Source organism: Brassica napus, chromosome C4 (assembly GCF_020379485.1).
Source record: "Brassica napus cultivar Da-Ae chromosome C4, Da-Ae, whole genome shotgun sequence".
Taxonomy (NCBI): Eukaryota; Viridiplantae; Streptophyta; class Magnoliopsida; order Brassicales; family Brassicaceae; genus Brassica; species Brassica napus.
Genome location: NC_063447.1, coordinates 59,388,540 through 59,403,773, shown reverse-complemented (window position 1 = coordinate 59,403,773; position 15,234 = coordinate 59,388,540). Strand labels below are relative to the sequence as shown.

The following is a 15,234-nucleotide window of genomic DNA, read 5'->3' as shown; positions in this document are numbered from 1 at the left end:
TCACAGTCGTTGCTTAGAAACTCGTATAGAATCTGATAGACATGTTTAAATGTTGAGACAAGGATGAAATCAAGCTTCTCGCCTGTCATCCAAGCCAGTTTAAGAGTTGTGTTATTGCTCAAGTCTTGGGACTAACTTGGCAAGCCCAAAACAAACGAAAAATTTGACCACGGATTCAACATGCGCGCCCTTGTTTGTCCTTTTTAACACAGATCTTGGTTTATCTCTTTCAATCAAACACAAGGGAGCATCATGTCTATAAACATTACAATCCCATAGACACAAATAGCTTTTCACTCTTTGAAGTCATCCTTGTCATCTTCCGGAATCGGTTGGTTTCTCCAGAACACAGCTAATCCACTCCCACCGAGCTGCATAATGCAATGGACCATGGTTACAACAATGCCACTAAACATAAACTACACATTGGTTCAAAGAACAATGCCTATGAAGACTTACCGCCATACAGACAACACTCACTGCAGAAGGAACAGCGACCAGAGGATTTTTGAAATGCTTTTGTGCAAGCAAGAACCCCAGCGCTGAACTCTGCAGTTATGCACAAAACAATAAAAGTTTCTTAAATAAGGAGCTTCTAACCAAAACAAACGGCAATATATTACATTGGTGTATAAGAATTTAACTTACTTGCATTCCACATTCTATAGAAATGGTGCGGGAAGTGGACTCGCCGAAAGAGAACTTTGAAATCCAATAGCCAATAGCAAAGGCTGCAGCATGAAGGAGTGCTACTGGGAGTATGAGCTGACCTCCTTGCGTTTTCAAAACCTCTGAAACTTGTCCAATCTTTTTTCACAAGAGTCAAATACTACTTTCACTCCTAAAACATTCAATTTTGTAGTTATATGGAATTTTACTTACAGGGCTAGCACAGAGAAGAGTGGTGAGAATGACTCCTATTAGAGGTGTCACTGTTATAATCTTCGACGTAAACTTAGGAAAGAACTCATTAGCCAGAACTGTCACACAATGCATACAAAAAAGACTTTAGTCCCTAAGGAATCATAGGCAAATTCATTGTTCTAGAAACACTGAGCTCAATACTTTACCTCCAACTATAGTAGGCACCAACACTACTTGAAAAGTGCTAAGAGCTAGTCCCTAATGTCAAAAAATCCTTTGTTATGGCAGGATGCAACTATCTTGTTATACAATTCTACTTTGCTAATTTCTAGTCACAAAGAAAAACTCACGGCAGCATCAACGGGAACAAGCTGGCCAGCAAGAAGCTTAGTGAGAAGAGGAGTCATTATAATAGCTCCGATTGTTGAACACCTATAAAATTAGAGAACATATTATTGAGAGTCCTTTCAAGAACTAAAAAAACAAGTGAAGAAAAAGAGTATACGTTGTCATGAGTACAGAGAGTGCTACGTTGCCCTTGGAAATGTAGGTGGCAACGTTTGACGCCTGTCCTCCAGGGCAGCATGAGACCAGGATAAGACCAGTTGCAAGAGGTGCTGAAAGCTTAAGATTCTACTATGATAAAAGGTTTAGTATTAGGTGGCTCCTCAACAATCATCAACAAACAAAAAAAAGGGAAGCAATACCATTGCAATGAGGAAACCTAACACTGGCTTGATCATATACTGTGCAAGAAAACCAACACCCACCTGCAAGAGGAGTCCAAATGTTAACATAAAGAGAGTAGATACACAGTTGGTCATAGGGTCTCACCGTCCAGGGGTTACGTAAACATCTTCTGAAATCTTCAAAGGTAAGCGTTAATCCCATGGACAGCATGAGAAATCCAAGACCAAGAGTGAAGAGGTCTGTTTCCAACCATGTAACCTACATAAAAGACACTTAATCTAATTAGATTGACATAAAGATTAAACAAAAATAAGAAGCATGGAAGAAAGCATACCAAAGATGGCTTGAAGATGCCAACAAGTGTTCCCAAAATAACCTGCACACCAACAAACAAAAGAAAGCATCACAGTCACTCCACCATTTTGAGATATCAAACGCATATAGAGTTTCATCAAAAGGTACCCAAAGTGGGAAAAGGGTGGTCAAAAGCTCAATAGTCTTCTCGTACTGGCTAATCTCCTTAGGAGTGCTTTCAGGTGCATCACCTGACAAATCTGCAGCAGCATTGCAAACAACTCGGCTGCTCCTGTAAAGTTTACAACGAACATGTTAAACAAGAAGCTAACTTGAACTTGACGCACATCTAACCAGGGCCGTCCCTGAGCCATGCTATGTGAAAGGCCCCAAAAAGAAAAATTTTAGACCTTCGAATTTGTAAAAAAAAAATTTTTACATAGACACAGACACACATGTTCCTAAAATCTTAGAGCCGGCCCATCTAACTAAAAAAATTACATCAATGGATGAACTTTATTTAGTCCCCAATAAAGTACCTGGAGGAAGCTGACTCGAGAGCAAAGACAGAGCGTAACGGTCTACAACTGTTCTGAATCCTTAAACTTACTCCAGCTTTACCAACGGGAAACAACTTGAGAGAATCTGAAATAAACACAGAGAAATGGATTCATCAGCAACAAAAAAAGCCAGAGACTTTGTGTTAGATTAAAGAATCTCTGATGTTATTATATACCAGGTGAAGTTTGAGCTCTCCTCATAAGAGTTACAGGAACCCATGATGTGCAATGACTTAATCTGCCATCTGTTGGCAGAATTCTGGAGATAGAGGCCATGGAGAGGGTTTAAGGATCACAGAGAAAGAGAAGAAAATGAAATAAAGAAGATGACTCCAAAGAAGCAGGAGGAAAATGTTTTTTTTTTTTGGAGCCTTGTGTGATTTGGTGGAAGATGACAAGAGCCACACATTTTTTTTTAACTCAATCTGCACAAAATATCTCAAGAAAAATATTTAAATCTTTTACCATATTGGGATTAACGAAGAGTGTGCTTGTCACATCGGAGTTGTCTGCCTTCCCGCCGGACTTTATGCCGTTTTGGAGATGACACGTAAGATGATTATCATTTACCAATCACCCCCAATCTGGTCTGTATTAAATTAGCATTTGAAATGATTATTCACAATAATAAATAAATATATTCAAATATTAGTTTTTTTGAAAAAAAATTCAAAATATTATTAACCGAATCCAAAATGAATTTGCATTTAAAATGATTTTTTTTAGAAAATTATTTTTAAAAAAATTTCCTAATAAAAAATATGATTAACCAAACCTAACTCGAACATATATCAATCCAATCCAAATATAACCCGAACGTCCATGTGAACTACACTTTGGCGTGGCAGCCCTGATTTGTATTTGGCTCTACCTACATTTTTTTAGTTTCAGTTCCTTTTTCAAATATATACAACATATATCAGAAGAAAATTCAACAACCAAGAGTAGTTTGATTATTTTTATAACATTTGTTCAAACTGGAGAGTGAAAATGAAGTTTTTGTTACAAGTCACACAAATCACAAGCCAATAATATTAAAAAAAAAAAACAAAGATCAGATGTTGGAACCAAGCAAAGTGAGGAGAAAGTCCTTGTAGTCACCGGAAACATCACCAATAATAGCGTTATCCATGCTTGTATTGTACATATTGAAGTACTCTCCTCTTGCTTTCATCAGATCAATCTCTGCACGCGTCACAATCCCTCTCGTCAACGAATCTTCATCTGTTCCAAACCCTTCAATGGAGTCTCTTACAACCTGTAAAACATAAACAAAAACAACACAAAAGTCAAAAAGGAAAGAAGATAAACGCCTTTGTTGTCTACTTGAGTAACATCTGCTCAAATGTTTTTGAAGTACCTTTGCAAAGTGTTTCTCAGGGAACTCAATGCACAAGATCACCATCTGTAATAGACTTTTCAGATCAGCATCTCCCGGACATCCATCAACATCCTGTCCATATAACAACACAACATCAAGCATCAAGTAAAGAATTAAATATAACATCTTTAAAAACAATAACCAAGAGATTCGGGGCCGAAACCCGTAATCCTCCCAGTGCCGTAACCACAACATGTAATATTAGTTTTGTTCCAACAGTCGAACTTCCGACACAATGGCTAGGGTCCTTTTCAGTCGAGATAACATATACACGTAACATAAATGAAAGCCAAACTCACCTTATCTAATGTGTTCTCATAACTCTGCTTGTAAGCAACAAAGGTTGCTCTAAGCTGGTAGATACTGCGAGTTCCTAATATGTAGAGGACATGATCATGATCTAGTTTCTTCGCTGTGATCGCTTCACGCAGCATACCGGCCTCAATAGTAGCTACTTCTGTATCAGCCATATCTTTGTCATATCTAAAAGAAGTTGCCAAGGTCACCAGTACCTGTGCTCATGTTTTACCATGCAGACCATCAAGACTTTAGCTTCTCATGACAACAATCAAAACTCAAAAGAAGGTATACCTTTGCAAGAGGGAAAGGAACAGAGGAAGCAATGTGTTCTTCAAGAGATAAGTCGAAGAGAGAACAGTAAGCTTTCCTCACAGCAATCAAATGGTTAGGAGAAGTTGTGCAAGAGATCTCTACGATGATCTTAAGTTTCTCTATGCTTTTCTTCTTCCCGTTCAAGACGTTGTTAGCAAGCCTTGCGTCTCTCTCTGCTGGATCATAAGTCCATAAAACCACAGCTTTCTGCAAATAAATCACAAGCTTTCATGTTATAGAAGACACAATCAATCTTTAATCACAATGTTATTGAATGTTTTTTCAAAAAAAAAAAAAATGTTATTGAATGTTTTAGTACCATGAAATCACCAGAGAGCTCAGAGGTGAGAACATCGATAAGATCTTTGCCGTAAATCTCTCTGTAACTCTCTCTGATTCTCTTTCTTTGGCTCTTGTTTCTTTTTCCTAAGACGCGTATGATCGCCTTCTCGTCTGTTCCCCATCCTACAAAGACAGACAATACATATTGTTTTGAGATAGCCGCACACGCAAAACGCAGAGACTGACGGTAACGTACCGCGGAAAGCTTGGTTGAGAGTTTCGGAATCTTGAGCTGCGGAAGGAACTTCGTCTGGTACTCTAATGGTGGCCATTTGAGAGATGTTTCTCTGGTTTTCTCTTTTAGTTTCTTTATCTCTCTTGTTTTGTCTGAATCCGTTATTTACTTCGGTGTAATTATGTAATAAGGGAATCTTGCTGGACGAAAATACCCCCGAGGACGTTACTGTAATAATAGCTTTTGTTTGTTCTGTTTGAACTGTGAACTGTAACAATATTTCGAACTTCGAAAAAGACGTTGAATACGAGGGTCCAGTATTAATTATATATTACTTAGTAGTCACTATTTCTATAACTATTTTCATAATCTATCTATTACTTACCAGTTACCACTTAACCCACAAAGGAGCTCCTTAAGATAATGTTTTGATTATGAACAATTTCTTAGTCTAATAATCTAATTAATGATTCGTTAATGTTTGTAATTAAAGTTTGAATCCATAAAATATCATTTATCATCATTTATATAGATTAATGAAAATAAAATTACTAAAAGTTGATTTAGTGCAACTAATTATATAGTGAAATTATCTTCGAATCGTCCATTGCAAAATAGTGTGCTGTAAATATTTTATTCTCATGCAATTTAAATATGAAAGCCAGTTAAAAAAAAATCGTTGATTTTGGTTTATACATTTAAATATAAAGCCATAAAAAATTGTGATTTAATCATTTACATAAAGTATAACTAAATAATTAATTTTTAAAAAAATCTATTAAATTTTCACTTTAGTGTAAATTTAATATAAGCCCAATGTGTATGCACATTCATCAGAAAGAAAATATGGATATTTTGTGTTTGTATAAACTATGTTCTCCTTGTTTTTATCTTCTTCCATTTTGCCACCAAACACTTAGATTAGATAGGCTATAATGTCTAACCTAAATTTTTCATATTTAATGATATTCACATTCCGGCCAAAAAAACTAATCTTACCGTTTCATAATAGTTGATGTTTTAGAAGATGGTTGTTGTTTCAAAATAGATGAAGTTTTGGTATATTTATATTATTTTTAATTTTATTAAAAAATGTGTAACTAACTAGATTTTGCAGTCAATTTTTTTAATTGGTTGAACGATTTTAAAATTATATTTGTAAAGTTATTTTTTGGAGGAAAATAAATTTCTTAATTTTATGAATCAAAACATTATGTATTTGTGAAAAAAAAATGGAGTATGTTGTAAGTCAACAACACGTCTGTCTCTGTGACATATGCGTATATAACTAAAAGATTTAAGAAGATAGAAATGACGGGATCATATGACTGACGAATAAGTTTAACCAAATCAAATCAAAAGAGATAGCGAAACGCAAATCATATATAGACACTGCTGTTCTGTCCCCTCTAAATTATTGCGAAGTCGTCTCTTCGTGTTAAACGTGATCTTTTTTATGGGCACGTCTGCAAACGACACACCATGTCTTTAGCTATATATTTGGTTGACCAAATATTTCTTTTGAGATAGGGACACATGAAGGTATGACAAAAATAATGTAATTGTAATTTGTACAACCCCGATGACAGGCATGCAGCAATAACTTTTTATTTTATTTTATTTTAAACACCATGTGACTGTATGATGCTTGTTGGAGTACATTAAAAACGTAATCACTTACTAGTCTCGCCAAGGAAACGTGATGGAGGCTTCTTATCTACTCCTTTGAATCGTTGAGAGACAGTCTGGACATAATGAGAACGCATCAAACTTTTGTTAAAGAATACATTAATATTAGTTTAAGAGACCTGTGCGTACTGCAATTCCCCTGATCATGCTCTACCTCACTGTCCAAAGAAGGTTAGGCAGGAGGACCAAGGAAAAAAGACTAGGCGTAGAAGATCAAAAGACAAAAGGACTGAGGCAGGTGTTAGTTACAACTCTATTTCGCCTCATTCTGCCCCTCCAAAAAATCAGGAGCAGCCTCGAGTTCAGAAGTCTTTGGGCGGTGGAGGTGAGCTCAAGTGGATCCCAACGAACTCCCCTGCCAACCAAGCCATTACTTCAGGTTCTCTACAGGTGGAGGTTGCTACGAACTCCAAGCTCGGAACAGCAACTGATAGGGTAATTGGCGAGACTAGGCACTATTCCGATTGCGCAAAGAGAGCTGCCAAGGAGTAGCTCCCGCTCTGATCAGTCTGACGTCCAACCGGACTCCTCAGACGTGGAGTCCTCTGACTCAGAACTTGAAGAAGGCGAGTTCAGCAAGCATGAACCAGATTTTGAAGTCGTGCGGAACAGGAAAAGATTCTCAGATCAGAAAGGGAAATGGGCAAGGGGTCCCAAAATCAATTAATTTATGTCGACAGACATTTTTTGCTGGAATGTACGCGGTCTTAATAAATTCAATCACCGCAACGGATTACGTAAATGGTTTCGGAAAAATAATCCTCTTTTTGGTGGTCTGCTCGAGACTCATGTCAAGCAGCCTAAAATGCAAAAATTTGTTTTGGATATCTTCCCGGGGTGGTCTTCTGTTGATAACTACGTTTTTTCGCCTCTGGGTAAAATTTGGCTAATATGGCACCCGTCTATTTTGGTCACAGTTATTTTGAAATCTCTTCAGATGGTCACTGTTGATGTTACTTGGCCCTCTCTTCAATCAAACCTCATCATTTCGATCATCTACGCTTCGAATGATGCGGCAGAAAGGACCTTGCTATGGTCTGAACTTCTGGATCTCGCTACTACCCACGGACTGGGCTCCAAGGCATGGTTAATTCTTGGAGATTTTAACCAGATAAGAGACCCTCTTGAACACTCGATCCCTGCGACTCTAAATATGGATAAGAGGATAAGAGATTTCAACCAATGCTTGTTTGATATAAATGTGGAGGACCAGAACTTCAGAGGAAACACTTTCACTTGGTGGAATAAGCGCAAGAGCTATCCAATAGCTATAAAGCTAGACCGCTGCCTTGTAAATGGAGAGTGGCACTCAGTTTTCCCTGCTTCGGTTGCTCTCTTCGGTAATCCTGATTTCTCGGACCATGCAGTCATTACAGTCTCTCTTGAGCCTGGTCAGCAAAGGGATAAGAAGCCGTTTAGATTCTACAACTTTCTCATCCAGAGCCCAGACTTCCTCGACATGATCGCTGAGTACTGTACTCTTTCAACGTCATAGGTTCTGCGATGTTCAAAGTCTCTAGAAATCTCAAACTACTAAAGCAAAGCATCGGAACCTATAGTCATCAAAACTTCTCTGGTATTGAAAAAAAGACAGCTGCTGCGCACGAGATTCTTTTGGGGGCTCAATCAGCCATGCTTGCTGATCCAACAACAGATAATGCTTCCTTTGAGCTCCAAGCTCTGAGTGCTTGGGAAGAACTATCGGCTACAGAGACGGCGTTCTTTTATCAACGGTCCCGCATCACTTGGTTATCTCTTAGTGATGGGAACTCTCGTCTATTTCATAGGTATGCTGCTTCTCGTCAAGCTCTTAACCATATTCACTACTTAATCTCTGATTCAGGGAAGCGTATTGAGTCTCAAGAGGGTATTCAACAGCTCTGCGTAAACTACTTCTCTGATCTCCTTGGTAGCCCGGTCTCTGCCCTGATGTTTATCCAAAGTGACCTCGGCCTCCTGTTTGACTTCAAGTGGTCAAGCAGATTAAGATTTTTGAAAAAAAATTCTCCGGTGAGGACGTCAGGAACGCTTTCTTCTCTCTGTCGAGAAATAAAACCGGTGGCCCTGATGGTTACTCCTCTGAATTCTTCACAGCAATATGGTCTGTTATTGATCCCGGAGTTACTGAGGCAGTCCTCAAATTCTTCAGCTCTGGAACGCTCCTCAAGCAGTGGAACTCAACCTCTTTGGTTCTTATACCGAAGAAACTGAATGCCTCGACAACTGCTGATTTCAGACCTATATCTTGTCTCAATACGGTCTACAAAGTAATTTCTAAAATGTTGGCTTCTAGACTCAAGGAAATTCTCCCTCTGATGATTTCAAAATCTCAGTTGGCGTTCATTCCCGGTTGTCTTCTAGCGGAGAATGTTTTGCTGGCCACGAATCTTGTGAATGGCTATGACAGCCGTTCCCTATCACCCCGTGGTATGCTTAAAATCGACCTGAGGAAGGCTTTTGACTGCGTCAGGTGGGATTTCACCCTAGCATCACTACGAGCCTTAGCTATCCCGGAGAGTTACATTCAACTGATCTCAGAATGCCTCACCTCGCCCTCCTTTTTTGTCTCCGTCAATGGGGTTTCAGGGGGGTTCTTTAAAAGCACCAAGGGGATCCGGCAGGGTGATCCCCTATCACCGTATCTCTTTGTCTTGGCTATGGAATGTCTGTCTCGGCTTCTCATGTCTCGCTACGAGATTGGTTGCTATTGGCTATCACCCCGGAACTGAGAATCTAAAGATCTCACATTTTATGTTTGCGGATGATGTCATGGTTTTCTTTAACGGGAGCAGCGACAGCTTGCATGGGATCTCGGAGTGTCTTTGATGACTTTGCTTCCTGGTCGGGACTGGAAATGAACCCTTCTAAAACTGAGCTCTTTACGTCGGGTCTCGATCAAGGCGAATCAATAGCTATCTCCAGATATGGATTCACCTCCAGTGCTCTCCCCATCCGGTATCTTGGGCTGCCACTGATGAGCCGAAAGCTTAAGATTGGGGAGTATGCGCCGTTGATTAACAAGATAACCCTCAGCTTTCAATCATGGTCAGTTAAGTTCCTATCCTTTGCTAAAAGACTGCAATTACTGAAAACAGTTATATTTGGGACTGTAAATTTTTGGGCCTCTGCTTTCATGCTACGGAAGGGCTGTATAAAGCAGATTAAGACATTATGCTTCCGGTTTCTATGGTCGGGAAACATTGAAAAGCGTGGATTAGCAAAAATTTCTTGGACCACGGTTTGCTTGCCAAAAACAAAGGGAGGCTTAGGCGTAAGAAGCTTTTTGGAGTGGAACAAAGTCTTGTGCTTAAAGTTCATCTGGATCCTCCTGTCAAAAACCCCTTCTCTTTGGTCTGATTGGCATTGGAACAAGCACCTGCAGGAACGCTCCTTTTGGACCATCGAGAGCCGTCAACTATAGACTCTTGGGCTTGGAGAAGGCTACTGAAGCTCCGCGATCTGGCTCTTCAGTTTTGCAAAGTGTCGCTAGGTAACGGGAAGGGCGCAAGTTTTTGGTTCGATGCTTGGTCTCCTCTCGGTCAGCTCATTACACACATCGGACCGCAAGCCCTAGAGCTCTACGGTTGAGACGGGACGCTGTAGTAGCATATGCGCTTCAAGACTCAACTTGGATTCTTCCACAACCAAGATCACAACAGGAAGTGGACCTTCACTCTTATCTTACAATCATTTCTCTGCCTCTGTCCCCTGATATTGATGATAGCTATGAATGGATTGCTAGTGATTCTCCTTTGTGTGCTTTCAGGTCCTCAACGACATGGAACATTTTAAGGCCAAGACAAGAGGAAGTGGACTGGCATGATGTTGTATGGTTCAAGGGAGCGATACCCAAGCACTCTTTCACGATGTGGGTGGCCAACTACGACAGACTGCTTACTAGGAGCAGGCTAGCGGCTTGGGGAATGGCCATCGCTATGGACTGCCCCTTCTGTTCGAGGAGCATAGAAACCAGAGATCACTTGTTCCTGCGATGTGAGTACAACCTTGATGTTTGGAGAGAGGTCTTCATCAGATGTCATCCTCCGGTGTCTAACCTTTACGGATTGGTCAGAACTCTTATCTTGGATAAGAGCTGCTGGGGCCTGCAAAGCTGAAACTCATGCAGAAGCTTGCTACTCAAACGGTCATCTTTCATCTTTGGAAACAAAGAAACAATTTGATCCATAACCAAATCTCACTCCCGCCTGCATCAGTGTTCTATTTTGTTGATAAGGAGATGAGAAACATTATTTCAGCTAGGAAGCATAGGAAGCAATTCCAATCGCTCATGGCCTCCTGGCTGAAATAATCATTTAGGTGTTAATGTTATTATCAAATATTGATTCATCTTGTTTTTTATTTTTTTTTGGCAAGATGAAACAAACTTAAGATTTTGCTCTCGTAAAATCTTCTTTTCATTATAATGATATTTATAATTTTGAAAAAAAATATTAGTTTAAGAGAAGAAGAGCTTGCCATGATCTTCGAACCCTGTTTTGTTCATTTATGTGAAAGATTTTATGCTCTTTAAAACTTTGTCCCACGTGTACCAAATGATTCAATATTTATTCTCTGTCTTAATTTTTTTTTCCAGGAATCATAATATAACAAACGAAGCTAACTCATGAATGCTGGTTTGATCACTCTTTTCTGATTTAACATCCAATAACGTTATACATGCAAACTCTACAAAATAATCGTTTCATCTGTTTATTCATTAATTGTAATTGTTATCTGATGTTCGTTTAAGATGGAGTGAATCGCACGTAGTTGACTTTTACTAGTCTTATATTATTGATTATCTGAGATTCGACCGATTCAAAATCACATGGATCTTAACCTTCTGTATCGTATCTTATATTATCTGCCAGAACTTATGCAGATATCACTTATGATTAGTTAATGTTGTAACTTTCCTAATGCAAGTTTAGATCACGATGCATAAAATATGTAGTCTAGTGTTGTGTGATAATGTAATCACTGAGGTGCAATACAAACTCAATCTAGTACATTGTTTTGACAAAAAAATAAATAAATAAAAAATATACCTCTCCCAGGTATAGAAGACAATACATACAAATGAAAACAGTTAAAACTTCATCCTCTTTTTCAAAACCCCGTTTGGTATTTTACATAGCAAAATAAAGTTATTCAAAGATAAATCGTAAGAATGTGTCACGTTTTACCTAACTTCTTAAATCTATTTTTTAATTCAAACTGTTCATACTACATAAAACATATGTATCTCTATTCTCTAACTATTTTATATAATATAGTAAAGTATTATTTTAATTTTTTTTTTGAAATGACTATAGATTTTAGATAAAAAAAACATATTATATTTTACTACATTAGTTTGAAACGCAAAGAAAATACTTAATTATAGATATAATGATATATGTATATACTTAAGACCGTTTTATGTAATGGTCAAACTTAAAAGAATCAGTTAAAACAAAAAGAAAACAGTAAGTTTTAATTTGTCTTGGACTACTGTAATTCAATTTATGCTTGCAAAACAGTTGTTAAAACTTAAAAGATGTAAATAATAAATTTCGTGGGCGTTACTTCTTGTTGCAACAATGCACCTAGCGTTTGTCTTAAATCTGAACACAAAACTATTAAACTAAACAAATACTTATTGTTGTACCGAAAACACCCTTGTCTCTCTAATCCGCATCATATAAAATTACTTGTGTCTCTTCAATAGCTCTCCACAAAAACCAAATCAAAGCTACAGAAATAACATCAAGATAAATGGCTCACACTCTCGATCTCGAAAGCATTGTTGAAGCATTCTCAGGTACTTTTTAAAAATCAGTTTTAGTAAACCAGTGGATGTCAAAATTGTGAGAAAACCAAGAAAGATTTTGAGGTTTAATTACTTATTTTGGATATCATCATATAGGAAAAAATGTAGGAATGGGAGTTGATGAGAAGGCATTGATAAGTACACTGGGGAATTCACACAAGGATCATCGAAAGTTGTTTAGGAAAGCAAGCAAAAGTTTCTTTGTGGAAGATGAAGAAAGAGCTTTTGAGAAGTGCCATGATCAATTTGTCAAACATCTCAAGCTTGAGTTCTCTCGCTTCAATGTCAGTTTCTTCAATCCTTTACATCTTTCATTTTCTGGCTTTTCTATTTATATTAACATTTTGTTACTATATATATTCTAGTTTTTGTTTTGGCAAAAGTTATTACTATTACTATTATAATTTGGTGAAAAGGTTATTACTATTTAAATCTATTTAGTTTTGTTTTCTTAACCATTTCTACTTGTTTTGTATCCAGTAACAAATTAATCATTGTTTTATCTAATTAAACAAACCATTTGTTCAGTTTAATTATAGACTAACTTTTTTAAAAAAAAATTGTCAAATTTACCTAAATATTAATTAGTATTTTTTCATTTGTATTGACTGATATTCTGTGAAGAAACTATTTAGTGTGTGATTGGTTAGAGATGTAGATGTTTGTTACTTGATGAAGAAGTTATCCCTTTACTCTCAAGAACTTTGATCAAATACTCTGTGAAGTGTCATATACTTTGATCTCAAGATCTATTGGCAATGATATTTGATCAACTATTAGTATTTGTCCTTTCACGTTTCCTAAGGAAGTCCTAAGACACTCCTTATGAAGAAAAAAAGGTAAACCTTATCACTCGATGGAAACGATGAACGTTTAGTCTATGATATGTAGAATGCGGTGGTCATGTGGTCGATGCATCCATGGGAGAGAGACGCGAGGGTGGTGAAGAAAGCACTAAAGAAAGGAGATGAATGTTACAGCCTCATCGTGGAGGTGGCATGCACTCGCTCCTCTGAGGATCTCCTAGGCGCACGCAAAGCTTATCACTCACTCTTCGACCAGTCAATGGAAGAAGACATTGCCTCTAACATCCACGGCTCTCGCCGCAAGGTCAGTAGTAACATTCTTTCTTACCATACACCCTCCCACACCTGATCTCTCTTCTTACTCACTGTCTCTTTGTGTGTGTTGTGCAGCTGCTTGTAGGCCTCGTGAGTGCTTACAGATACGAAGGGAACAAGGTGAAGGATGATTCAGCCAAATCTGACGCTAAGATTCTGGCCGAGGCGGTGGCTTCTCCTGGAGAGAAAGCTATAGAGAATGATGAGGTTGTTAGGATTCTGAGCACAAGAAGCAAACTTCATCTCCAACAACTCTACAAACACTTTAACCAAATCAAAGGCTCTGATCTTCTTGTGGTAACATACATATGACTCCTTACACTTATTATAATATTTATAATTTATGTAACAACATGTATAAATTTTCTAATGGGTCAAGAAAATCTTGTCGCTTGATCATTAGGGTGTATCTGACTCTTCACTCCTCAATGATGCATTGCTTTGTTTGCTCAAACCCTCTGTGTACTTCAGCAAGGTAATAAACTTATATGTTTTTTTTTTTGTAACACGATAAACTTATTTGGTTACACATGTACTTTCATATATAAGCTTCTAATATTCCTTTTTAATAACGATAAAATAGTGTTTAAATAAAGTCTCTCTTCTTTGGTGTTAGATTTTGAATGCGTCTTTGAACAAAGATGCGGACAAGGGTACCAAGAAATGGTTGACAAGAGTGTTCGTTACGAGAGCGGATCATAGTGATGAGATGAAGGATATCGCAGAAGAGTACAATCAGCGCTACGGTGAGACCTTAGCCCAAAATATTCAAGAGAAGATTAGAGGAAACTACAGAGATTTCTTGCTGACACTGCTATCCAAATCGAACTGATCTCGGTCGAGAAAGTATTCTCAAGACTTTTTGTTACTAATCTTGTGATTTCCTTTTGGTTTTGTGTTTCTATTCCAACATTTACGTTTTCTATACCCTTTTGATTTGATAATAAAGAGTTCTTGTCGTTGGTGGCATGATTCAGTGAGAGAAGAAGAGTGTGTTCATGTTAAACTCAGTTTTCATGTCTTATGTTCACATTTCCAATATATGAAAACATAACACTTTTATGCACATGAATATCTGTTAAAAAATGGTTAGAGACAAAACATAGATTGGTTTTGCACCCCTAAAACGATCATGAGTAACACATGTTGGGGAAAAAAACATCATGAGTTGCAGAATATTAAAAACTTGTGAAGTGTCTAATCATTGTATAAAAGAAAATATGTTATATAGGAGAACACTTTTGAGGGCATCCAAAATGACATATGAAGGGTGATAAATAGTCTGATCGCATTTACAATTTGTATCTCCAACCAATAATAAAGTTACAATCTTATTTTTTTTATTATATAAAAGCTATATCTAAATAATCATACAATTTCTTTTTTATAAATTTTCGATAGAAATAAAAAATTGTCTATATAGAATTTCTTACAGCCCACATACTATTTTGGTTACTGTACTAAAATAGAAATTCATATATATATTTTCCTAAAATATACTACATGATCATGTTATCAGACCGGCTCTCCTAGGCATGGGCGTTCGGTACCCGTTCGGGTTCGGGTCGAGTGCTTCGGGTTTTTGGATGGAGAGCTACATAACCTGTTCGGATAATTTTATACTTCGGATCGGGTTCGAGTTTTTAAGGTTCGAGTTCAAATTATTTCGGGTATAACCGAACTGTGTAACAAAT

General features: G+C 37.6%; 4 protein-coding genes and 1 long non-coding RNA gene across 6 annotated transcripts; 3 read left to right on the top strand and 2 right to left on the bottom strand.

The window, feature by feature from the left end:
• Window positions 1-9: 9 nt before the first annotated feature.
• Window positions 10-2,783, bottom strand: LOC106405955 (sodium/pyruvate cotransporter BASS2, chloroplastic-like). Of its 2 annotated transcripts, XM_013846523.3 has the most exons (13): window positions 2,585-2,783; window positions 2,388-2,493; window positions 2,017-2,140; window positions 1,889-1,930; window positions 1,699-1,812; window positions 1,572-1,634; window positions 1,370-1,497; window positions 1,215-1,296; window positions 1,071-1,122; window positions 883-980; window positions 649-807; window positions 460-549; window positions 10-371 (listed from the first exon to the last, which is right to left on the bottom strand). In XM_013846523.3, the coding sequence occupies exons 1-13, from the start codon at window positions 2,682-2,684 to the stop codon at window positions 294-296; spliced, it is 1,236 nt and encodes a 411-aa protein (XP_013701977.1). In that variant the 5' UTR covers window positions 2,685-2,783; the 3' UTR covers window positions 10-293. The 2 variants fall into 2 exon arrangements, with proteins under 2 accessions (XP_013701977.1, XP_048611088.1); XM_048755131.1 differs by lacking the exon at window positions 1,572-1,634.
• LOC125585669 lies at window positions 2,040-3,476 on the top strand. Its single transcript, XR_007322659.1, has 2 exons — window positions 2,040-2,587; window positions 2,664-3,476. It is a non-coding gene; the product is annotated as an uncharacterized LOC125585669 (long non-coding RNA).
• Window positions 3,339-5,094, bottom strand: LOC106402933 (annexin D3). The gene is made up of 6 exons (XM_048755132.1): window positions 4,940-5,094; window positions 4,721-4,866; window positions 4,381-4,608; window positions 4,089-4,301; window positions 3,769-3,861; window positions 3,339-3,666 (listed from the first exon to the last, which is right to left on the bottom strand). Exons 1-6 carry the CDS (start codon window positions 5,013-5,015, stop codon window positions 3,463-3,465), a joined length of 960 nt encoding a protein of 319 aa, XP_048611089.1. The 5' UTR covers window positions 5,016-5,094; the 3' UTR covers window positions 3,339-3,462.
• Window positions 5,095-9,371: 4,277 nt separating this feature from the next.
• Window positions 9,372-10,722, top strand: LOC106403308. The gene is made up of 3 exons (XM_013844152.1): window positions 9,372-9,652; window positions 9,990-10,097; window positions 10,374-10,722. The coding sequence occupies exons 1-3, from the start codon at window positions 9,372-9,374 to the stop codon at window positions 10,720-10,722; spliced, it is 738 nt and encodes a 245-aa protein (XP_013699606.1).
• Window positions 10,723-10,811: 89 nt separating this feature from the next.
• On the top strand, window positions 10,812-14,865 carry LOC125585668 (annexin D4-like). The gene is made up of 6 exons (XM_048755127.1): window positions 10,812-12,410; window positions 12,516-12,703; window positions 13,311-13,529; window positions 13,616-13,837; window positions 13,944-14,015; window positions 14,157-14,865. Exons 1-6 carry the CDS (start codon window positions 12,365-12,367, stop codon window positions 14,370-14,372), a joined length of 963 nt encoding a protein of 320 aa, XP_048611084.1. The 5' UTR covers window positions 10,812-12,364; the 3' UTR covers window positions 14,373-14,865.
• The last annotated feature ends 369 nt before the right edge of the window (window positions 14,866-15,234 follow it).